Source organism: Carcharodon carcharias, chromosome 31, assembly GCF_017639515.1.
Source record: "Carcharodon carcharias isolate sCarCar2 chromosome 31, sCarCar2.pri, whole genome shotgun sequence".
NCBI lineage: Eukaryota > Metazoa > Chordata > Chondrichthyes > Lamniformes > Lamnidae > Carcharodon > Carcharodon carcharias.
The window spans coordinates 3416591-3441867 of NC_054497.1; the positions used below are offsets into that span (position 1 = coordinate 3416591).

General features: G+C 48.6%; 1 protein-coding gene across 2 annotated transcripts in view; it reads left to right on the top strand.

The window, feature by feature from the left end:
• The window catches only part of LOC121271679 (transmembrane protein 184B-like), a 77985-nt gene that overhangs the window by 47735 nt on the left and 4973 nt on the right, over window positions 1-25277 (top strand). Inside the window, exons 4-9 of one of the 2 annotated variants that reach the window (XM_041177817.1) lie at window positions 9980-10070; window positions 15336-15411; window positions 16635-16726; window positions 18037-18206; window positions 23103-23297; window positions 24957-24977. In XM_041177817.1, coding sequence (XP_041033751.1) covers window positions 9980-10070; window positions 15336-15411; window positions 16635-16726; window positions 18037-18206; window positions 23103-23297; window positions 24957-24977 — 645 coding nt within the window. The remainder of the gene's footprint in view (window positions 1-9979; window positions 10071-15335; window positions 15412-16634; window positions 16727-18036; window positions 18207-23102; window positions 23298-24956; window positions 24978-25277) is intronic. The other variant, XM_041177818.1, reaches the window with a different exon arrangement.

Below are 25277 nucleotides of genomic sequence, written 5' to 3' on the forward strand. Positions count from 1 at the left end.
GCTCCTAACTCACATGTTTGTATGTTCATTTGGCCCCAAGATAATCTTCTGGCCCCATATTCCCGCCATCGCTAAGACCACCTATTTCCATCTCCATAAACATTGCAAGACCGCCTCTGTCTCAGCTCATCTGCTGTAACCACCGCCCCTCTCCAGGCCTTCGTTAACTCTCTGCTCGACTTATTCCGACACACTCCTGACGGGTCTCCAACATTCTACCCGCCGCAGACTTGGGGTCATTCAAAATTCTGCTGCCTGTGCCTTGATTCGCAGTAAATCCTGTTTTCCCCCATCACCCCGGTGTTCACTGACCTACGTTGGTTGGTGGTCTAGCAATGACTTGATTATTAAAATCTCATCGGTGTTTTCAAATCCCGCCGTGGCCTTGCCTCACCCCTGTCTCTGTAATCTTCTCCACATCTGTCCTCTGATATCTACGCTGCTCTAATCCTGGCCTCCTGGTCCTCCCCAATTTTAATTGCTCCACCGTTGGTGGCTGTGCCTTCAGTTGCCTGGACCTCGAGCTCTAGAATTCCCTCCCTGCACCTCCCTGCCTCTTGGCTCACTCTCCTGGTTTAACACACTTCTAAGACTCTTTGGTCAAGCATTTGGTCATCTCACCTAATATCCCCTTATGAGGCTCCATGTCATATTTTGTTTTATAATGCTCCTGTGAAGCACCTTGATATGTTTCACTACATCAAGGTGGCTATATAAATACAAGTTGCTGTGTTTTAACAGAAAGGTGTATTTGCCATCAGGTGCTTGCACGTGCTGTTGCGCTGAGATTGACACGTGAAAGTGTGTAAATGTGATGTTTGTGTTTGCCATTTATTCTTTTTTTTTGTAAAATAACATTTTAGTTAAAAAGAATTGCAATATAAATAAATACCTGCCAGTAGGGTGTGTTAAGCCCTGGATGTATTGCCCTCTGGTGTAGAAAAAGAATAAAGGAGCCTTCTGGTTTTACACAGGAAGTAGGGGTTCAGAAGCAGATGTGTGTGTGCATGTGCGTTCATGTGTTCTACCCTGGGTGGTTTAGTGCACTTTTGTTTTTAACCCTAACAATTACCCATTTGAGAAACTAGAAGGGTTTCAAAGATGAGAGGTAACTATGAATTTAGTAACATGAAGTTTTAACCCATGATTCCATGATGCTCCATTGGAGTCAACACTCAAATTGCTGATGGTTTAACACTTTTTTTCCCCTGAACCCAGTCTAGATCACTTGTTAAATGAGTAAAAGCAATACTAGAGGGATCTTGGAGTGTAAATACAATAATATGTTTTCCCCATCAGGGAGCTATGTAGAGTTCAGTCAAATGAATGCAAGTGCCACATGTGTACTGGATAGCATTAAATAGATGTCACCATTTTTATAGTCATGAAAAATTCATTCAAATTGTGAGTGCATAGCTGTCACCCAACATGTGTGGGTTTAGTAATGTTTAAATAGTCTTTTTAACTATTACTTATGACATTTTTTTACATCATTGCATTGATGTAGTACCTTCAATATTGTACAAAGTGCTCAGGGTGCATCATTCATCAGGATCTGTCACTGAACCACTTAAGGAGATAATAGGACAGGTGACTCAAAAACAAGGTTAAAAAGGAAGCACTAGGTCTAGGAAGTACTTTAAAGGTGGACAGGTGGAGGGAGGGTGTTCCACAGCTTAGGACCTATGCAGCTGAAGACAGGACTGCCAAAGTGAAGGGAGGTGGGAAGCTGCACAAGAAGCCAGAGATGGAAGGACACTGAGATCTCGGATGGCAGTAGAGCTGGAAGAGGTTAGAGAAAGGGAGGGTCCATCACCAGCAGCAACAAATCCGTTATTGTCTCATGGCACTGCAGACCATTCGAGTGGGGGGAAGGGAGTGAACACTTGGCTTGTGGCAACTTGTGCTCAACTTTGTAAACACCTGCAGTTTAGTGTACAGTTTTGGTCTCGTTACTTCTGGAGAGATTCACTTGCTTTGGAAGCAGTTCAGAGAAGATTAACTAGGCTGATTCCTGGGATGAAGGGATTGTCTTATGAGGGCAGGTTGGACCTATACGCATTGAAGTTTAAAAGGATGAGAGGTGATCTTATGTGGGGGCGACGGTGGTGTAGTGGTAATTTCAAAGGGCTAGTAATCCAGAGGCCTGGGCTAATGCTTTGGGGACATGGGTTCAAATCCCATCAGAGCAGCTGGTGGAATTTAAATTCAGTTAAGAAGCCTGCAATATAAAGCTAGTCTCAGTAATGGTGACCATGACTTCTATCATCGATTTCTGTAAAAACTCACCTGGCTCAGGAAATCTGCTACCCTTACCTGGTCTGGCCTACATGCGACTCCAGACCCACAGCAATGTGGTTGACTCTTAAAATGCCCCTTGAAATGGCCCAGCAAGTCACTTGGTTCAAGGGCAGTTAGCAATGGGCAACAAATGCTGGCCTTGCCAGCGATGCCCGCATCCCAGGATAGAATAATTTTTAAAAGCATCAGATTCTGAGGGAGCTTGACAGGTTAGATGCTGAGAGCATGTTTCCTCTTGCGAGGGAATTTAGCAGAGTTTAAAAATAAAGAGCCTCCCACTTATGGTGTTCTCTGAGGGTATTTGGAATTTCCTTCTCTCCCCACCCCAAGAGAGCAGTGGGGGCTGGGTCACTGAATTCATTCATGGCTGAGTTAGGCAGATTTTTGATTGACAAGGGATTCAAGGGTTATGGGAGACAGGCAGGGAACGATTAGACCAGCAATGAACTTACTGAATGGCGGAATATACTTGTTGGGCTGAGGGTCCTTTTCCTGCTCCTTTTTTTTTCCTTATGGTCTTATGACCTCTAATGATAGACTAGTGAGTGCAGCAGACACTTGGTTATTATATCTAGGGTTCCTGGTTTTGATGCGTTTTCACGGGCAGGATTTTTCAGTCAGAGTGCGGGGGCCAGGCCCCGTGATGACTTCAGGCGTGTGTCCCGATGTCACAGCGCGGTTCGGTGATAGCGTGCCCACCGATATGTAAACGGCCTATTAAGGTCATTAAGAAAGTAATTTATGCCATTGGTAACGCTGCCCATCCACCCTTACGGTGAGCGGGGCAAATGAAAAGGCCAAGCGGCCTTTACGTTTTTTAGGAAACCTCATCCATGGGCGGGGTGAGATTTCCTTAGGCTTTTATTAAACGAATAAAAAAAATTTTTCCCCTAAATGTAAATACATGTCCCATCCCATGTGACACAGCCGCCTGAGATGGGGCATGTTTAAGTACATTTTTTCAACCATTTGTTTAATTACTCGAGCATCGATTCAGTCTCCCTGAGGCAGCGCCATGCGCGTGAAAGAGCGTTAACCCTGACTCTCCCTCCTTCCCCCCCTACCCCCACCTCTATGGTTCGTGTCTTACGCTGGACGGGCCTTAATTGGCGCGGAGCTGACCGCGGGCAGTGACCAGCTCCTTGAACGCCCCCGCTGAGTCCACCCGCCACCTGAAAAATTCAGGCCCGTGGTTACAGCGCAAGTGTGAGCTAAGTGTGAGCTAAGTGTGAGCTAAGACAGCCAATCTTATGGCAGCAATGATATCCTAATAATTGGTCCCAACTAGCCTTGGGGGGAAGATTCAGTAAGGATTCCCATTCTTAATCCCTCAGGTCGCTCTTGATGAGGGTTCCCATTCCAAGATACCATGAGTGAACAATTCCCTGGCTTGGGCCTGTGGTTTGGCAGCTTTTTGTGTTTTCTCTCCGTTTCTTCTGCTGGGCTAGAGCTTCATGAATGTAAGGGCACGAGGGGCTGAATGGCCTCCTTGTGTGCCTATCGTCTGGACATTGTTGACTTGCGCCATCGAGGAACCCAAGATCAGCATTGTTGGGATTTACATCTGTCGCTCAACTCAAAAAGTTAGTAACGTTGTGTTTGCCTTGGCTGAAAAGAGATTAAGAGAGAGGATTTATCGACTCCAAGAACTCGCATTCAATTAAGAATTTGTTTTGCTTCCGTGAGTAAGCAACCCTGAATGATTAATTTTGAGGTAAAATTAGCCTTAGGCCCCGCATTCCCCTCCCCCCACCCTTTTCTCTGTTGGTATTTCCCACACTGTAGTTGAGGTGAAGAACATGCTGTTTGTCAGTTCAGTGCATCGCTGATTCTGTGCACTGTTTGTCTCTGGGTACAGGCGATTGTCATCAGCTGTCTATTCGGGCTTAGCTCAAGTTGAGCGGCTTGCCTGAAGCATCTGACAAACTCGAATTCTTCTCAATCTTGCACCCCTTCCCCCCCCACCCTCCCCCGTATTTAATGAACAATAAATTAGCACCCCCCCACCTAATGGCCCAGAGCTCAATTTTACAAACCAGGATGTTTTAATCCCTGCTCCATGCTGAGCTAGCTGATTGCAGCTGGGCCTGGAATTCCAGTTGCTGCAGTCGGCTGCATTTCCCCCGCATTCCTGAGCCTAGTCACTTGTCCAGCTGGAGCCACAAGATTGGGCGCAGCGGTATTGCTTGCCTCTGTGAAGCCACTGTAGTTGAATTGCCAGTTATTCTGTCACTGCTTGGGCGTGAGTGATGGGGCCTTGCTTCAAAGGATGCCACAGTGAATCAGCATGAGGGTGGAAAGAGTTAGTGGGCTGTGCAATCAGTTGTGCGCGCGCCCGTGTGTGTGTGTGTGTGTGTGTGTTTGTTTGTGTGCGCCCGTGTGTTTGTGTGTGTGTGTGTGTTTGTGCGCCCGCCCGTGTTTGTTTGTGTGTGTGTGTGTGTGTTTGTGCGCCCGCCCGTGTGTGTGTGTTTGTGCGCCCGCCCGTGTTTGTGTGTGTGTGTGTGTGTGTTTGTGTGCCCGCTCGTGTGTGTGTGCATTTGTGCGCGCATGTGTGCGTCTGTGTACTCTACATGCTCATGCCTCCTCTTCAGTATTTGTCTCCCCCTACACTTGAATGTTTAGGGAGCTACCAGGCTGAGTTAGATAGGTTTCATGGACAAGGGAGTCGAGGGTTAAAGTGGGGCAGGGGGTGAAGAACAGGAAAGTGGAGTTCAGGTCATAAGCCATGATCTTATTGAATTGTCTAATCCTGCTCCTAATTGTAATGTTCTTGTAAATACAAAAGGGGGAAATGAATAGGAGAATATACAGATAGGATGAGATGCAGAGGGGTGGGTGGAGGATTGTATGGAACGTAAACCCCACCATGAACTAAATAGGCTGAATGGCCTGTTTCTGCGCTGTGCGTTTTGATTGACAAGGGAGTCGAGTTTTATGGGAGGCAGACGGGAAAGTGGAGTTAAGGTCACAACCAGATCAGCCATGATCTTAGCAAATGGCAGAAGCAGGCACAAAGGGCTGAATGGCCCACTCCTCCTAAATCCTGTGCTCCTCTTTCCAATATTTGTAGAGACGGAGGGGGGCACGGGGCGGTCCCATAGCGATGTTGTCACTGGACTGGTAATCCAGAGGCAGAGTAATGCTGTGGGGTCCCAGGTTCAAATCCCACCACAGCACATGGTGGAGTTTTAATGCAATAAATATAACTGTGAAATGGTTGTCGATTGTTATAAAAGAAAATTGCATCTGGAAGGAAATCTACTGTCCTGCTACATGTGATTCCAGACCCCCACACGCAGAAATGTGGTTGACTCTTTAACAATTAGGGATAGACGCTCACATCCCATGAACGAATAAAAAGAAAATATTCATTGAAAATGAGCAAAAACCACAGTTTATCTAAAAGATAAAAAAAGAAACTTCTCCTGGATGTAGCTCACAACAATGACCAGGAGGTTCATCGGTAAATTCTTGGTGACTCTAGTGCAAATCTGGAAAGTTGGTAGCTTCGGTAGGTGGGAGAGTTTGAGTTCCCAAGAGCAGGTGTATCCCCTAGAGCCTGCTCCACCACTCAATAAAATCACAACTGACCTTCGACCTTAACTCCCGCCAGATCCCCACGTCCCTCGATTCCTTTAGTGCCCAGAATGTACTTGATAACTGAGCAGTCGTGGCTTTCTGGGGTAGAGAATTCCAAAGACTCGCAAGCCTTTTTGAGTGAAGAAATTTCTTGGTCCTAAATGGTCAACCTTATCACAAACTCACGGCTGGATGGAAGGGCCCAGTGCTGGAATATTCCATGAAGAGAAATGATCACACCCAAGTGTGCGACTCAGTGAAATAATTTGAGCTCAGCCACAATAAGAGTAATGTCCTGTCCATGGCCTCTGCTCGTTTCACCACCCCTCACGTTTCTGTGCATTCCTCTTCAGTTGCCTGTAAGCACCTCCTTATTTTCCATTTCAATGGGCAATATGACAAGGGAAAAGAAAACATGAGGTGGTTTCCGGTTACCTTCCTCTTGTGTGTTTGAAGGAAACGCAGCCCTTTATCCAAATGATCCTGCTCGCCTGTAAGCAGCCATTGTCCTTCGAGGCTTTGGCTCTTCCGCTGTCACCGCCATTGGCCTTGGCTTGTAACCTTGAGCATGGGGCCCTTACCGGGACCTGGAGAGACTCTCAAAAGGGCAAGAATGACCACCCCCTGAGGTCTCAAAAGACCCAGTTAGACTGCAATCTCAATGACTTTTTTTATTGATGGGTATTTATACCCATCCCAAATTGCCCTTGAGAAGGTGGTAGTGAGCTGCCTTCTTGAATCACTGCAGTCCACGTGGTGTAGGTACACCCACAGTGCTGTTAGGGAGGGACTTCCAGGATTTCGACCCAGTGACAGTGAAGGAACGGCGATATATTTCCAAGTCGGGATGGTGTGTGGCTTGGAGGGAAACTGCCAGATAGTGGTGTTCCCATGCGTCTGCTTTCCATGCCCTTCTAGCTGATAACAGTTTTGGGTTTGGAAGGTGCTAAGGAGCCTTGGTGAGTTGCTGCAGTGCATCATGTAGATGGTACACACACTGCTGCTACTGTGCATCGGTGGTGGAGAGAGTCGATGTTTGTGGATGGGGCTGATTTGTCCTGGACGGTGTTGAGCGGTGTTGACGGTGTTCAGTCGGCCTGTGGGAGGGCGAGCCCAACACACCAACATGTAAAATGATGCGCGGTGATGTCGGGTGTGTGTCCCGACACCATCGTACTGTCTCGCGATGTTTCGTTCGGTGGACGTGCGCCGGAGTCGGCTGCGCACCCAGTGATATGTAAACGGCCTGTTAAGGCCATTGATGTAATTGTTAACGCTGTCCGTCCAACCATAAGGTGGGCGGGCAGGTGAAAAGGCCAAGTGGCCTTTGCGTTTTTTTTAGGAAACCTCATCCACGAGTGGGATGAGGTTTCCTAAAGCTGTTATTAATTTAATAAAAAAATTTTCCTATGTATAAAAACGTGTCCCATCTCATCTGACAGTCAGATGAGGGGACATGTTTAAATAAATTTTTACTCCATGTATTTACTATTTTCAGTAGTGATTCAATGTCCGAGGCAGCTCAGTGCCTCGGAGATTGAAGCACTCTGTAGTGCGCACGCCTGCAAAAGAGCGCTGGCCCTGACTCTTTCTCCTCCCCCACCGCCGCTCGCATAGGACTTGGCGTCTTACGCTGGGCGAGCCTTAATTGGCCCACCCACGTAAATTGGTGCGGAGCCGATCACAGACGACGGCGATCAGCTCTGCATCCGCCCGTGCTCCTGCTAAGCCCACCACCCCCCCACCGACTCTTGCTAAGCCCCCCACCCTCCCCCCCACCCCCCACCCTCCCCCCCCACCCCCCACCCCTGCTAAGCCCACCCGCCGTCTGAAAAATTCAGGCCTTGATCCGCAACTATTCCCTGGATAATGACCATTCTAACATGGCAAAGTGGCAAATAATACCTCGGTGTTATTATCCCTTTATAAAGGTTGCAGCCCTCAAGTGTTTGAAAAACCTCTGCCCTCACTACTTGGCTCGCATTGCCTAGGGTGTGAATATATACTCCAGGCTGACGCTACAGTGCGTTACTGAGGGAGTGCTGCAGTGCCAGAGGTGCCATCTTCAGGATGAACCAATGCGCTGCCAATGGAAGGTCCATGTCGCTAATGAGAAGTCTCATATACTCGATAAAACAGCAGCTGCTGCTATTACCGGGCAGGACACTTGCTGAAAGTAGGCTCGGACTCTGTATTTTCAGGGCTGTGGGTTGTGGCTGAGCTTAGAATTGAAAAGGTCAAGTTTGAATGAACATGGGGTGTTTGAGGCAAATACCATGGATACATTTAAGGGGGAGCTGGGTAGATACATGAAGGAGAAAGGTTAGAAGGATAGGCTGATAGGGTGAGATGATTAGGGGAAGACCGTCGGGTAGTGGTATTGTCGCTGGGCTAGTAATCCAGAGGCCCGGGATAATGCTCTGGAACACGGGTTCAAATTCCCACCATTGAATTGAAATTCAATGAATAAATCTGGAATTGAAAGCCAGACTCAGTGATGGTGACTGTGGGACTAGCATCGGTTGTTGCAAAAAACCATCTGGTTCACTTACCCGGTCTGGCCTACATGTGACTGCAGACCCACAGCCATGCGGCTGGTTTTTAACCGCCCTCTGAAATGGCCGAGCGAGCCACTCAGTTCAAGGGCAATTAGGGATGGGCAGCAAAGGTTGGCCTTGCCAGCGATCGCCCACATCCCGTGAAAGGGCAAATAGAGCAAATGAAGAGGAGGCTGATGTGGAGCAGCCGGGCTGAATGGCCTGTTTCTGTGCTGTAGTACAATGTATGTAATACTATGTAAACAACTTGGTGACTGAACACTGAGTATTCAGGCTTGGGTTTGCTTCAGTGATGAGCCGAGTGCTCCTGAGCCCACACCAGGTTGAGTCATTGAGCAGAAATTCGTGTGTTATTTTTGGCTGTAGCTTCTGTGGCTTGAAGGGAAATTGTTCAGAATCTGGATTCATCCAGAAATTTCTGGAACAAAGGAAGGTTGGTTTATTTGTTTCTCCCTCCCCTCCCCCTTCTTTTATCTATCCCCTATTTTTCATTGGGGTCTGGAGCGAATAAGCCAGTGGCATTTCCCTGTAATTATTTCTAAGATAATAATTGGACTGCTTCCCTCTTTGTCCACAAGAACGCACATCTCTTCGTAGCGGAAGTTTTATATCAATTTTCTGCTCAATGGAGAAGCCAGGGCTGAGTAGGACTCTATGATGTACATTTTTAGCAATGAATTCTCAGTATATGAATGTAACAACGCCATCTGGTCCCTGCTTACCCTGTGAAGGCATAAGCACACAAGAATCTAAGAAATAGGAGCAGGAATAGGCTATTTGGCCCCTCGAGCCTGCTCTGTCATTCAGTAAGATCATAGCTGATCTGATCTGATCTTGTCCTCAACTCCACGTTCCTGCCTGTCTTCCATAACCCTTGACTCCCCTATCATTCAAGAATCTGTCTATCTCGGCCCCCACTGCTCGAGAATTCCAAAGATTAACGACTCTCTGAGAGAAGAAATCCCTCCTCGTCTCTATCTTAAATGGGAGACCCCTTACTTTGAAACTGTGCCCCCTAGTTTGGGGTTCCCTCACAAGGGGAAACATCCTCTCAGCAGCATCTACCCTATCAAGCCCCCTCAGTATCTCGTCCGTTTCAATAAGATCAGCCCTCGTTCTTCTAAATGCCAGTGAATACTCCAAAGGCAGGAGTGTGTGTGTGTGTGTGTGTGTGTGTGTGTGTGTAGGGGTTTAGAAACATCAGAGTGGCCTGATCGACCTCTTTTGATGATGGTGAGGTCTCAACCACATTGGTTTGTGACTGGAGTCACACACAGGCTCAGTCTGGGCAGGAGCAGCAGGTTTCCTTCCCCTTACGAACCATGGATTGTTCATAAGCTCGTGGGCACTTGTGTAGATTCTGGACTATCATTCGGCTTTTTCTAAAAGCTGAAAATTCGAATTCTCAAACTGGGATTTGAGCTGGTCTCCTCTGTAATAGCGAAGGCGCCAAGCACTTGGTTACCGTCAGCTTCCAAGAGGCAGAAAAGCGTCGTGTTACCGTGTCATTGACTGATGGGCTTTCTCTCATTCTCTTGCAGCCTTTGTGATCTACAACTTTCTCAGCCTGTGCTACGAGTACCTCGGAGGCGAGAGTGCCATAATGTCAGAGATTCGTGGCAAGCCCATTGAGTAAGTCTCCCTTTCCCCCAATTGCAACTTTCGCACCAGTTTCACAACCAGCATCCTCCGGTTTTAGGAGCCTCACCCACCACTCCCTATCACAAGCCTCATTCGATCCCGATCACAAAATTCTGAGGACAAAATCAGAATTCTGATCATTCTCCGCCCCCGCCCCCCCCCCAACGAGTTATCTGCGCCCCTCCAATTCTGACCTCACACGCACTTCCAAATTCTGTTACTCCTTCAATGGCGGTGAGGCCTTCAGCTGCCTTGGCTTAAAGTTTTGGAATCCCTCCCCTACCCCACCCTCCCCCTCTCTTTCTTAAAGGGTGCTGCTTAAAGCCTACCACCTTGACCAAGTTTTTGATCACCAGTGCTAATATCTCCTCCTCATGTAGCTCACTGTCAATTTTTTTTTGTTCGATAGCACCCCTGTGACATGCCTTGGGGTGGTGCTCTGTGAAAGATGTGTCACCCCAACTTGTAAATCTTCGACCTCCTCCCTGCAAGCCAAGAAGGGAAACAACCAGGGTAGAAGCACTGCTGTGTTTGGCTGCCAGGAGGGAGAGTCTGGGGAGCCCTTGCTGTGTGGCATTTCCCAACCCCACCCCTTCCCAGCCCACCACCCCTTCCCAGCCCACCCCACCCCTTCCTTTCACCAAAAGTAACACCATGTGGACGAACTCAATGAAATGGAGGCTTCTAGCTGTATCTTAGTGCCAAAAATAGGCTGCTGGTTTAACAACTTGTTAAAGGACAAGCTGATTTGAAGAATTAGGCAGTAAGAGCGAATACGGTTGAGATCCTAAGTTTATGACGAGGGAAGTGGTTTGTTGATGTGACCTTTAACTAATTTAAGCAAAACGTTATTGGTAACCCTGTGCATTTGGGGCTCAAACAAAGTCCCAGTAGGACGTTGTCCCACAATGATGTCCCTCTTGTCTCATTGATTTATTCTCTATTGGGATCGCGGTACTATCACTGACTGGGTTAACTGAGAGCCTGTATCCTGGAAAGTTTACCTTGTGTTAGGATCCTTGGCCAGAACCCAGGGCGTTGGCGGGGGTGGGATGAAGAGCTCCTGTTAGGGACCAATAACGTTTTGCTTAAAATAGTTAAAGGTTAAGATTAAAGACCTGCTTTTGGAATAAAGTCACAAGATTCCATTGGTTTTGAACAAACACAATGAATTTTATAATAGTAAAGTTAGAAAAGTAAACAAATTTACTACACCTATACTCTAACTTTCAGAAATAACATGAAGTACACATGAATTAACAGACAAACTATGGTCGGACTCCCCATGGCACAGAGTAAATGACAGGGTGCAACTAATGGATTTCTCAAGAACCCACCCAGATGTTAGTATTCACTATGAGTTGCATCAAATCTCGGTAAAACTCTGGAATCCCTTATGAAGGAGACCATTCTGCACTTCTGAAGATCTAGCCTCACAACTCCCTCGGAGTCGCTCCGACTTGGGCTGCCTTGACAACAGCTCTCTTCCACAGTTTGCTCCTCAGGACTCCTCCCAAGCCCTGACTGCCTGGAGACTGCTCACCGCAACACCTCTCTCCCCACCCACCCAGTCACACATCCAGTCACCTGGGATTTCTTGAGCCCCAACTCTTGGCTGCACTGAGCTCTCACTGGCTCCTGAAGATGCTCCTAAGCTGAACTCTCTCAGCAGCACGGAAGCAGCAAATGGGACTTTGCCTGAGCCCCAACTGCACAGGGTTACCAAATGGTTCCCAGAGCCAACAGCAGCACTTTAGCTGCATGGAGAGAGTCACCTCCTTCACCTGCTCATGGCTAACTCTTTTTAGTTTAACTTAATGGGGACCTTTTTTTTGTCCCTCTGTCTCTGTGACACATCTTGCTGCAGACTGCCTCAACTGACCCTCTTTCTGGTCCCCAAGAGCAGTTCAAGGGTCAGTCAATTTTGGCCAATAAAAGCAGCAGGTACCTACCCCTGTTAGTAGGTAGAAACCATGTTAGCAGCTTTGGAACATCCTCTACAATCTCCACAGGGGCACACACATTTCCTAAAAGACACAGAGGCCACTTGGCCCATCGTGTCTGTGCTGGCCGCAAAACAATCCACCCAGCCTAATCCTACTTTCCAGCATTCGGTCTGTAGCCCTGCAGGTTAGGGTATTTGAAGTGCATATCCAGACACCTTTTAGATGAGTTGAGTGTTTCTGCCTCTACTTCCCTTTCAGGCAGTGGGTTCCAGATCCTCATATCCTTCAGGGTGAAAAAATGTTTCCTGATCTCCCCTCTAATCTTTCTACCAATCACTTTAAATCCCTAGACACTGACCTCTCTGCTAAAGTAAATAGGCCCTTCCCATCCACTCTATCCAGGCCCCTCACAATTCTGTACATCTCAACCAAATCTCCCCTCAGCCTCCCCTGTACCAAGGAGAACAACCCCGGCCTATCCAAACTCTCCTCATCGCTGCAGTTTTCCAATCTTGGTAACATCCTCGTAAATCTCCTCTGTACCCTCTTCATTGCAACTACATCCTTTGTGTAATGAGGTGGCCATAACTGCACACACTATTCAAGCTGTGGCCTAGCTAATGTTTTTATATTGTTCCAGCATAACCTCCCTGATCTTATATTCTATGCCTCAGCTAATAAATGAAAGAGTTCCATCTGCCTTCTTAACCAACTTATCGACCTGTCCTGCTACTTCTGGATCTGTGGATATTCCTGTCAAGATTTCTCATTTCCTCTACACCTCTGAGTACCTTCCCATTTATTGTGTAATCCTTTGCCTTGTTTGACCTCCCCAAATGATTCGCCTCTCACTTCTCTGGGTTGAATTCCATTTGCCACTTTTGTGCCCACCTGACCAGTCCATCGATATCTCCATGCAGTAGGGGACAGTCTATTTTTTATTCTCCTGATGGAGATGTGGGCATCACTGGCAAGGCCAGCATTTGTTGCTCATCCCTAATTTCCCTTGAACTGAGGGGCTTGCTCAGCCATTTCAGAGGGCAGTTAAGAGTCAACCACGTTGCTGTGGGTCTGGAGTTACACGTAGGCCAGACCAGGGTAAGGATGGCAGGTTTCCGTTCCCTGAAGGACATTAATGCACCAGATGGGTGTTTAGGACAATCGGAGATCGTTTCATGGTCACCATTACTGAGACTAGTTTTCAATTTGGTTTGAACCTGTTTCTCCAGATTTTTTAGCCTAGGCCTCTGCTTTATTCATCAGCCCAGTGACGTATATGCTATGCTGGCATCTCCCCTGTGCCAGTTACAGTTGGCATTTGACCAAATGACCTTCCACTCTAACTTCTTATGATAATTTTAAATAAAGTAGGTGGACAAAAGCTGTTTCCACTACTCGGTGGTACAAGACCTCGGGGACACCGATTCAAGGTTTTGGGCAAGAGATTTAAGGGGGAATGTGAGGAAGAAATTTTTTATGCAGTGGGTGGCCATGACCTGGAGCTCTGTGGCCCACAAAGGTGGTAAAAGTGGAGACAATCGGTGATTTCAAAAGGAAATTGGATGGGCGGCTCGAAGGAAATAAACTTGCAGGGCTACAGGGGAATGGGCATGACTAGACGTCTCTACAGAGAGCCAGCATGGACCCGATGGGCCAAACAGACTCCCTCTGTGCTGCTTTGACTCTCTGACTCTCTCACTCCTGAGGTATGAAGCCACAGTAGCTGACTGGCTTTACATTCTTCCCTTAAAATGAAAACTGGATTGTAGAGGGTGCTGCATGTAGGCCATACGAGATGCCCCGGGTCAGACTCGGTGTATCGATATCGGAGCCAGGCTAGTCCACAGTGTTCCAGTACTGCTGATCGGCAAACATTACCCATTGATTGATCTGGGGCGGGGTGGGGGGTTGGTGGGTAGTAGGTGAAGATTTGTCCCCAGTTGGCTCCAGCCAATGCTTTATCAATTGCAACAGAAGATGACCATTCAGCCCCTCATGCTTTCTCCACCATTCTGTTATATTGTGGCTGATCCATATTGGAAGCTCATTCATTCACCTTTGCTTCATACACTTTCCTAACAAAAACCTATGTCAGTCCTGAAATCTCCAATTATTTCCACAGCGTTCTGAGGCAGTGAATTCCAGATTTTTACTACTCCAGTGCTTCCTAATTTCCTTCCTAAATGGTCTTAGTCGAATTTATAATTGCGCCCCCATTCAGTGGTCTGGACAAGCATTGGGAAGGTAACCAACATGCTCTCCAAACTGCCTGAACCCCATCAGTGTCCCTATAGGAGATGTTGTATAAGCTTTAGCTCTTCCCAAACAGCCTATAGGATCTTTGGGCTTCAGTAAGTGGAGTGTCTTTACAGAGAGAGCCCGCATTTCCATGATCTCCATTTTGCCTTGCTTGGCCAAGGGTGGTCTGAGGGGTGGCGGGGGGAGCATGCTAGCCGTCCAATCAAGGGTGATGGGCTGCCCCTTGAGGCTGGAGGGCCAATACAAAGTCTCCAGCAGGGAGCGAGCTGCAGCCTTTAGTTGCCGGGATAGGAGAGAAGAGGGGGTTGGGGGGGGTGGGAGTTGGGGGGGCACCTCCACCTTGAGGTCATTTCCCAACTTGGGTTGCGCACCCAGGGCTTTAAAAAGTTTTCAATTAAAAATCGGCCACAGCTGCCAGGTCACCATTGTAGTGGAGGAGCCCCCCCTCCTATAGGTTGGTCTGTGGCCGCAGCAGTGTCCAAGTAGGTGGTGGTGGCAAGGTGGGTGGGGCTCTGAGCCTCTCCCTGGATTGCTGGTCCTCCCACCCTCACTCCTCACCTCCCCCGCGCACCCCCCCCCACCCCCCCACCTCCCCCAACCCATTCACATGGCACAATCTCCACAATCCAGCTCTGAGTTTGAAGGAGAATCCCAAAGATACTCTGCTGAAGTTGGGGAAAGTCTTTACTTAATCGGTCTTTCATTCATGAGGCCTGTTACCTCAGTGCACTGCCCCGCTCCTTGCGGGAAGTTAGCCGTTCTGCTCCTGATCCAACCTCTGGGGGGAGAAAATGGCTCAGTGGTGGGATGGTGCTGGCAAATTGGCACTCCACCAGCAGGGTGAAATTGTGTGCCCGTTTCCCCCCCTCCCCTCTTTCCTGCCCCAGAGTCTCGACTTGCCCGGACGTCTCCAGTAGTTTGCTTTCGAGACCCTTGGCAGCCGGTGAAAGAGAAATTCTTTTGAGGTTTCCAGACTCCGTCTGCTGTAGTTTAAGCAGATCTGCCACCGCTATTGCCGGGAATATTTCTAATCAGACGCTCTCTCCTGCAGGTCCAGCTGTATGTATGGGACCTGCTGTCTCTGGGGGAAGACATACTCCATTGGATTTCTGCGCTTCTGCAAACAGGTACAGTCGCACTTTGAACCTTGACCCCAGTGTTCCCAGGTCGTTGCCAGTTTTTACCATGGAAGCAGCAGATACTTAGGTAGATTCTTTTTTCCTTTCCTGGGTCTTGTTTAGATTTTCAAGCAGCTCATGCCCTATTATCCCTTGGGAATACCGAGGTGCCTGATGGCCAACTTTAACCCCACGAGAGTTAGAAGCAATAAAGAACTTAATTGTTAATCTAATGAAGACAAAATGCTCTAGTGATCTTTCACAGAGATAAAAACAAAAAACTGCGGATGCTGGAAATCCAAAACAAAAACAGAATTACCTGGAAAAACTCAGCAGGTCTGGCAGGACCTGTGGAGAGAAACAGAGTTGACATTTCAGGTTGAGTGACCTTTGACCATGTTGAAAATTCTGAGGAAAGGTCATCGAGACCTGAAACGTTGGCGGGATTTTCACGGCCCTGACATCGGCGGGTATTGCCGAGGGTGGGGAAATTTGGAGAGATGTTTTTTTTTAAAGAGAAAAGTCAACGGCTCTCCAAATTTGACCATCCCACCCACTACAATGCCCGCCGGTGTCGGGGCCAGAAAAACCCACCCGTTAACTCTGTTTCTCTCTCCACAGATGTCGCTTGACCTGCTGAGATTTTCCAACATTTTGTTTTGGTTTCTATTTCAGATTTCCGGCGTCTGCGGTATTTTGCTTTGGTGTTAGGAATTAAACTCCTCTACTCGGGGGGGGATTCGATTGGCTCTTGCCAGCACTTTCCTAGGTTTCACCTCGGCCCATCACATCATGACCACTTCTCCGCAATGGTAAAAGAAAGGAGTGCATGGCTTCATAAATTTAAGAAGCATGCTCTTCTCAGTGTTGGACCTGCATGTTACAGATTGATGCACCCTCTGCGAGTAGGGGCCTTATAATGTCAAACCCATCCTAGAATGGCCATTTAAGAGGAAGCTAGATAAGCGCTTGAGGGAGAGAAGAACAGAAGGAAATGCTGCGAGGGTAACTAGACGAGATGAGAGGTGTGGAGCAGAGAAGGTCAAACTAGACCAGCTGGGCCGAATGGCCGGCTGCTGTGCTCGAGGCTCCGTGTAAGTCGAGCTACGTCTAGGTTGTTGACGTGTACTTGTCTCTTGTGCCTGGTTTTAAATCTGTTGGGGTTCTTTTTAAGGGCTGCGCTCTGACCCCGCCGACCTCTGAGGCTGAGCTGAGTCTGCTCTTGTTTACAGGCGACCCTCCAGTTCTGTGTGGTGAAACCCCTGATGGCCATCATCACCGTCATTCTCCAGGCTTTCGGCAAGTACAAGGATGGAGACTTCAAGTGAGCAAAGCACGAGCTGTAACTCTACCATTTGATTCTTTCTGCAGCTGTTCCACCCTCCCCCAAAGTTACTGATTTCCACTGGTGCCCCTATTTCGCTGGGAATGCCAGTAGAGATGCAGGTCTAAGGGCGATACAGCTCCACTTATGTGGGGTACCTTTTGGGGATATGTTTCTAGGGGGTCCAATTCCACTGGCACATCATTAAAGCTTTGTTGCTGAGGGCAGATTAATGGTTGGCGGCCATTGTGCTGGGGCCCCTCTATGAGTCAAAGAGAGCCCCAGAAAAGAAGGTTCCCCCAACTTATTAAAATTCTTTCATGCGATGTGGGCGTTGCTGGCAAGGCCAGCGTTTGTTGCCCATCCCTAATTGCCCTTGAACTGAGTGGCTTGCTAGGCCATTTCAGAGGGCAGTTAACAGTCAACCACATTGCTGTAGGTCTGGAGTCACATGTAGGCCAGACCGGGTAAGGACAGTAGATTTCCTTCCCTGAAAGGCATTAGTGAACCAGATGGGTTTTTTCCAGTAATTGATAGTTTCATGGTCACCATTAATGAGACTAGCTCTCACTTCCAGATTGATTAATTGAATTTAAATTCCACCAGCAGCAGTGGTGGGATTTGAACCCGTGTCCCCAAAGCATTAGTCTGGTCCTCTGGATTAGTAGTCCAGTGACATTACCACTACACCGCAGTCTCCCCTTACAGCTGGTAACATACAACAGAGGCAGGAAGAGGCCTTTAATTGGCCACTCAGGCAGTTCAACTGGGCTCCAAGGGCACGGGCACCTGTTCCTGCCAATGGCAAAATGGCATGGCGGCGCGAAGATGGCTGGCGTGTTACCGGCGGACTTCGCCTGCCATTTTGTCAGCCTGTCCGCCTCCCAGCCCATCAAAACTCTGGTTAAACTCCAGTCCATTGGGACAGGTGAATGACAAATTGGGCCAAAGACTCGATTAGCATCCAAAAGGTAGGCTTTAAGCAGGGTCTTAAGCAGGCTTAAGGGAGGTTTCCGGAGGTATTTACAGCGCTTTGAGCCAAGACAGTTGAAGGCAAGGCCACCGAAGGTGGAGTGAAAGGAATGGAGGTGTTGATCAAGGATACAGAGCTGCAGCATTGCAGAGTCTCTATGCCAACACCTGTACTCCAGTTAGGTAGCGTGGGATCTCAATGTTTTGCCCATGAACTGGATATCCATACTTTCCATTTTACACCAAATCTGTTGTTCCCGATTACAATTAACAGTCAATTGTTTTTGTTTAAATCTCAGAACAATGCTTAACTCTGTTCTTTCCCTCTCTACATCCAGCGTTGCCAGTGGCTACCTCTATGTCACCATCGTGTACAACATCTCTGTCAGCCTTGCACTCTACGCTCTCTTCCTCTTCTACTTTGCCACGCGGGAGCTGCTCAGTCCCTACAGCCCGGTGCTCAAGTTCTTCATGGTGAAGTCTGTCATCTTCCTCTCTTTCTGGCAAGGTGAGTGCTCCTGTCTCTTTATGCTGGGAAACGGGGGCAGGCCCTTTGCCAGCTGGCAGCAAGGGCTGTGGAAGCAGATCCGACAGTTGCCTCCAAAAGGGAATTGTGGATAGACATCTCACAGATGTTATGACGCTGAAGGAGGCCGTTCGGCCCATCATTTCTGCACTGGCTCTCCCTCGTGTCATTCCCCTGCCTTCTCCCTGCACTTTGAAGAGAAAATATTTCCAGGGCAATGGGGCAAGAGTAGGGAGGAGCGGAACTAATTGGGGAGCTCTTTCAAAGAGCCGGCACAGACATGATGGGCCGAATAGCCTCCTTTCTTTGCTGTATCATTCTATGATTCTAAAGAAAATACGTACTTTATTGTTAACTGGGTTCCCTCAGAACCATTCTCCTGTCCTGAGCCTCCCACTGAAGCAAGAGTTGCATTTGGCGTGTGGGTGCCTGCCCGCTACTGGGCATTGCATGCGATAAGTCTTGGGTTGGGTTGGGGGCAGGGAAGAGATGCCCTTGCCCATCTCCCTCTGGGTGTGTGTTCTTAACGAGGCGCCACTGTTAAAAGTGCATCTTCCCTTTCACTTTCAAATATGATGTTTCTCTCATTACTGTCCAACTTCCAAAGACACTGGCCGAAGGAAAACAATATACATTTTTTAAAATATATCTTTCCCTCTAGATCCATACAGCCCAGGAGGAGACCATTCAGCCTATCATGCCCGTGCTGGCTCTTTGAAGGATCTATCCAATTAGTCCCAATACCCCCTGCTCTTTTCCCTTGGCTCTGGAAATATTTTCCCTTCAAGTATTCATCCATTTCTCTCTTGGAAGTTCCAATAGAATCTGCTTCCACCGCCCTTTCAGGCAGTGTATTCCAGATCATCATAAACTTGGCTCTGTGTTTTAAAAACAAAAGCCTTCCATCAACTCACTTCTGGTTCTCCTGAGGATCGGGCACAAAAGAGGAGTTGAGGCCTGGGGCAGATCAGCTATGGCCTTATTGAATGGTGGGGCAGGCTTGAGGGGCTGAATGGCCTACTCCTGCTCCTATTTCTTATGTTCTTATGCCAGTCAGCTTAAATCTGTGTCCCCTGGTTGCTGACCCTTCTGCCACTGGAAATGGTCAGTGATAGTTCAATGACAAAATAGTCCTGCTCATCCGGTCTGTTCTAACAATTTGTATCCTGTAAGTTGTTCCTTTAGACCTGAATGGTTTTAAATTAACCTGCAGAGTTCACTGGAGCTGATAGGGTGCTGTGTGACTGAGGCAGAGAGCACCCTCTGCTGACGGGAAGGTGCACCACCACAGTCCCAAGACTCCATTTTGGGATTAATGTTTAATTGTGGCAACAATATCCAAATAAGTCTTTAACCATAATCTGCCCAGCAACTGGCCGCAAGACCCCAACAATAAAATCAGGATCCTTCACAACCTGTTGTCATGTGGCCCTTTCCATCATTTCCTTTCTTTAGACCATTTTTCTTTTGTGATTGAAGGTGTTAAAAATCAGCAAAGACTTGCATTTATATAGCACCCACTCGGGCTGACCCAAGCTGCTTTACTGCCAGTGAAGTACTTTTTTTTAATGTAGTCACTGTTGTATTACAGAAAAACCTTCAACCAGTCTGCGCACAGCAAGTTCCCATAAGTACCAATGTGATCATTTTTTTTAAATTCATGGGATGTGGGCATCACTGGTTAGGCCAACAACTATTGCCCCTCCCTAATAGCCTTGGAGGTGGTGGTGAGCTGCCTTCTTGAAATGCTACAATCCCTGTGGTGTAGGTACATCCACAGTGCTGTTAGGGAGGGAGTTCCAGGATTGTGACCCAGCGACAGTGAAGGAACGGCCAATATCTTTCCAAGTCAGGGTGGTGAGTGGTTTGGAGGGGAACTTGAGAATTCAGTTTTTCGCCATGTTAGCTGAAGGATAAGCGTTGGCCAGGTCATCAGGAAGAATGCCCCTACTTCTTGGATAATCCTTCTCTGGGTCTTTTAGATCACCTGAGAGGGCAGACCTGGTCACGGTTTAGCAGTTCTGACAGTGCAGCACTCCCTCAGCACTGCACTGGACTGTCAGCCCAGATTTTTTGCGCTCAAGTCTCTGGAGTTGGACTTAACACCCACGACCATCTGACCAAGGGGCGGGAGGTCTACCCATTGAGCCACAGCTGGCACCAGAGAGAATTGGTACAAGGTCTCAAGCGCACGTTGTGTGAGCTCGTGTTTGAAGCAGTCAACCAGGTTTCCCTGGTGGCCGAGGTGAGCCCCTGCAACCACTGGGTGTTGTGTCTGGGTGTGTCTCGGAGCGTCTGTGTCTTGGTGCCCATCTGCCCGCCTGCCAAGCAATGAGCGAAAAAGCAATTGGCCTCCAGTTACCCATGCTGAAGGTTGGATACAGGTTGACAGCTGGTTAGGCTCTGTACCTGCCCAGGCCTGCCGTGTGGAGAGTGGCTCTGGTGCCAGATCACTCCAGCGGCTTCAAGACCAGTGGGAGTTTTGCCTTTAAATTGTCAGTGCCAGCTGTGAGGTGGTGGCACAGTGTTATCGTCAGTGGATTAATATTCCAGAAGACCCAGGGCAATTCTCTGGGGACCTGGGTTCGAATCCCCCCACAGCAGATAGTGAAATTTGAATTCAATAAAAATCTGGAATTAAAAATCTGATGATGACCTCGAAACCATTTCCGATTGTTGTAAAAACCCATCTGGTTCACTAATGTCCTATAGGCAAAGAGATCTGCTAGTTACGTAATCTGGACCCACAGACCTCACCTGGTCTGGCCGACATGTGACTCCAGATCCACAGCAATGGTGTTGACTCTTAAATGCCCTCTGAACAGGGCAATTAGGGGTGGGCAATAAATGCTGGCCCAGCTGGTGACACTCCCATGCCATGAAGGAATAAAAAATATGGTGTTAAAGCAGTGTTTTATCAAAGGGGGCCCCAAGTATACAAGCATTCCAAGGCTCTGTGTGGGACAGCTCAGACTGCCCACTCCAAATTGCCCCTTTAATACATCTGATCAAGATAAAGCCTCTACTGAAGGAGCAGAAAAAAAATCTTCCTTCCAATCCTTTCCTGTCCTCTCCCGAACCAAAGCCAATTGGAGCCCTTGCCGTTGCTAATGTTCTTTGACCACTGGTGGCTGGGGTGGTGATATATGAGAGAGCCTGGATGGTTTGGCTATTTAAACAAGCTACCAGCCAGTGTCTTTTCCTACTTATTCTCTTATGGGATGTGGTGTCGCTGGCAAGGCCGGCATTCATTGCTCTTGAAACGAGTGGCTTGAGTCGACCACATTGCTGTGGGTCTAGAGTCAACATGTAGGCCAGACCAGGTAAGGATGGCAGATTTCCTTCCCTAAAGGGCCTTAGTGAACCAGGTGGGTTTTTTTTTTGACAACAATCGATGATAGTTTCATGGTCACCATCACCGAGACTAGCTTTCAATTCCATATTGCAGTAACTGAACTCAATTTCTACCAGCTGCTGTGGTGGGATTTGAACCCATGTCTCCAGAGCATTATCCTGGGCCTCTGGATTACTAGCTCAATGTGGGACTTTAAGCACCCCTCCGCCACTCCTAAATTTCCTTCCATGCAGTTCCATGGGGCCCTCCTTGTGAGCTTTAATGATGTATGAGTGTTGGCAGACTATTTGACTTCAGGAAGCTTCACTGTTGGGGCCAGTTCTGTTCTTGCTCTGGAGTGAGGAAACCTGACTCGTGGTTTTTTTTTTGTAGTTAAGCTCGGGCATTAGCAGTAATTGTGTCAATGTGACCAAGATCAGCAAACCCTACCCGAACCTGGAATCGAATCAGACCAGGGCTTTCCTTGACACAGTGTACGTGTGAGCAGCGTGGAAGAGAGGTGCACAATCACCTTTCCAAAACTGTCAGCCGTGGCTCGATGGGTATCGCTGTCGCCTCGTGAATCGACAGATCGCACTCGAGCGCCAGAATCTAAACTGACGCCTCGTTGTGGTACCCGAGGGAGTGCTGTACTGCTGGAGGTGCTGTCTGTCAGATGAGACATGAAACTCAGGCCCCGTCTGTCCACTCATATCCCTTGGCACTATTTTGAAGATGAGCAGGGGAGTTCTGTACGGTGTCCTGGTCAATATTTATCTTCCATCCAACACCAATAGAACAAATTATCTGGTCATTTTCACATTACTGTTTGTGAGAGCTTGCTGTGCGCAAACTAGCTGCTGCTTTTCCTACGTTAGAACAGTGACTACACTTCTGGCAATCTGGGACACCCTGAGGTACCCTGAAAGACAGTTATATAAATACAAGTCCTCTTTTTTTTTTCTCTCCCTCTCTATTTGGCACCTTCTACAGCCCCATGTCTCATCCTTGGATTTTTAACCCTAGCCTGTCACAACATTTCTTCCCCTCACCCACCCCCCCCAACAACTCCCTCCGCCTTACCCCACTATCAGTAACTGAGCAGTCAACCCCCCCCCCCCCCACCAGGAGGTAAAATTTGGGAGATGACTGGTACTGGTTTGAACTGGTCTTGTACACCTTAAATAGGAACTCCAGGTCAGTTGAGCCCAGTATCAGTCATTTCCCAAGTTTTACTGGCCTTTTCCACTGGGCTGTTGGCCCGACTCTCTCCAACCCTTCACTGCCCCCCTCACCCTCCCTCACTTTTTTTTCCAGCTTCCTTTCCTGCTTCCAGGAAGCTTCCCCGAAACCCGCCTCCTTCGGTCGCTTCTCCTCTTGCTAACGCCGGTCTGATCGGCTCGGCCGGTGAGCAATGCCTCGTTATTCGTTGGGAGTTACCTGATATTTGACTGTGCCTCCCAAGTCACAGGCACTGCCGTTGGTCTTCCAAATCAGCTGCCCTCACGTTTTGTTCTCTGTGGGTGTCTCCTCTCCCCTCTCAGGGATGCTGCTGGCCATCTTGGAGAAGTGCGGCGCCATTCCAAAAATCGACTCCGCCGAGGTCTACGTGGGCGAGGGGACCGTTGCCGCGGGCTACCAGAACTTCATCATCTGCATCGAGATGTTCTTTGCGGCCATTGCTCTGCGCTATGCCTTCACCTCCAAGGTTTACGGGGATAAGCGAATTGACTCTCAAGGTAAACGTGACGAGGCCCTGACGAAATAACGGGCAAACTTCAACAGCGATAGATTTTCCGAGGGCGTTCGCGTTATATCAGAAAAAAGACGTCGAGTAAAATAGTTGCTAACACAGCAGTAGGGGTGGGGAGAAACAAAGGGACTTGCCATGAAGTGTCTTCAATCTTCCATTTCAGCCACTCGGTTTTTTAGAAATTCTGAAGCAGATGCTTCAATACCCTCCATCCTGGCTGTGCCAGCCCCCCCTTTGCCCTCATGGCAAGGATCTGGCTTGCCAGCGTGACTCTTAAGTCACCCAGGAGGCGGCAAACTTGGCACCTTGCCTCCCCACGGCAATTTAATTGAGAAACAGAACGTGCTCTGAAACAACTGACCTATTTATTGTGTTGAACCACGTCTTGACACGTGCACGCTCTCTCTCTCTCTCTCTCGCACGCACTCACTCGTTCACCCTCCCGTGCACACGTCCACTCGCTCCCACCCGTACGCTCACTCCCCCCACCCCACACACACACACACACACTCGCACAGAGTGGACAGAGAAAAATAAATATTATTGTGTTAGAGGTGGAATATTATTGAGCCTTTTCAAGCCCGCACTCTCTGCAATTTGTTAGGAGCTTCGAAGGTCTCTATGGGGCAGTTGTCACGAGCACTGTCACTGCACATCGGAACACCGATGGGAGATGCCGCTCGAGACACGGGTGGGCTTTTACTGGCTGTGCCAGTCCTGTCAGTACGGGGCTGAAGCGGAATTGGTCCTTGTGCGTCACACCATGGAGCGCAGTGGTTCTGTCACTGGGCTAGTGACCCCGAGAACCGCGCCTCAAACCGCGCCACGGCAGTTTAAAGTACAGAATTACCTGGAAAAACTCAGCAGGTCTGGCAGCATCGGCGGAGAAGAAAAGAGTTGACGTTTCGAGTCCTCATGACCCTTCGACAGAACTGTTCTGTCGAAGGGTCATGAGGACTCGAAACGTCAACTCTTTTCTTCTCCGCCGATGCTGCCAGACCTGCTGAGTTTTTCCAGGTAATTCTGTTTTTGTTTTGGATTTCCAGCATCCGCAGTTTTTTTGTTTTTATTAGTTTAAAGTACCTGTTGAGTTTGGGTGTTAAAGGGGTTTGGAGATGAGGAGCCAATATCGGTGATAATGACCACGCGACCACGCAGCTGTCGGGCTGTCGTTTTTAGAAACTCAGTTTGGTTCCCAAGTGCCCTTTTGGGCAAGGAAAGCTGCTGCTCCTCGCTCGGTCTGGGCCGAAGGGACTCCAGCCCCACCCTGCGCGCTGTTAACTCTTGGCTACCTAGCAAATCGCTCAGTTGTATCAGTCGTCAGTTCACGAGCACCCACCTGAGGCAACTGGCAGGTGTGGGGGGTTGTGGGGGGGTGGTTGGTGGCAGTGGGCCACAAACACCAACCTTGCCAGCGATGCCCACATCCGAAAAATGAGCCAATTGTCCAATTAAAGCTGCCCGATTGTACTTTTTTCTGTATTGTTTGTGTCTGAGGAGCTGAACGCAGGTGTTTTGTTTTGGGGGTGGGGGGAGGTGGGAGGTAGGGGGAGGGGTGGGGGTGGTGGGTGTTCTTTCTCATTCTCTCACTCTCTCTCTTTCTCTGTGTCTGTCTCCTGCTCTGCCAATCTTTCACCTTGGATAGTCCTGGCGTATGGGCCCTACGGTAGGCTGGATTTACCTTTTCTTAGTTGTTAAGCTTGATTCTTGCTCGGTGAATGTGCCGTGTTCTCGTCAGAACCCCTCCGTTCTCGCTTGCGAGTGTTGGCGCTGATTGCTCCAGCCGAGAGAGAGAGAGAGAGAAAAAGACTTGCATTTATATAGCGCCTTTCATGAACCCAGGAGTGGGGGTGGGGGAGGGGACATTCCGCATCCCTTCACAGCCGCTGAAGGGTTTTTTTGAAGTGTGGTCACTGTTGTAATGCAGGAAATGCGGCAGTGTCTTTGTGCACAGCAAGCTCCCACA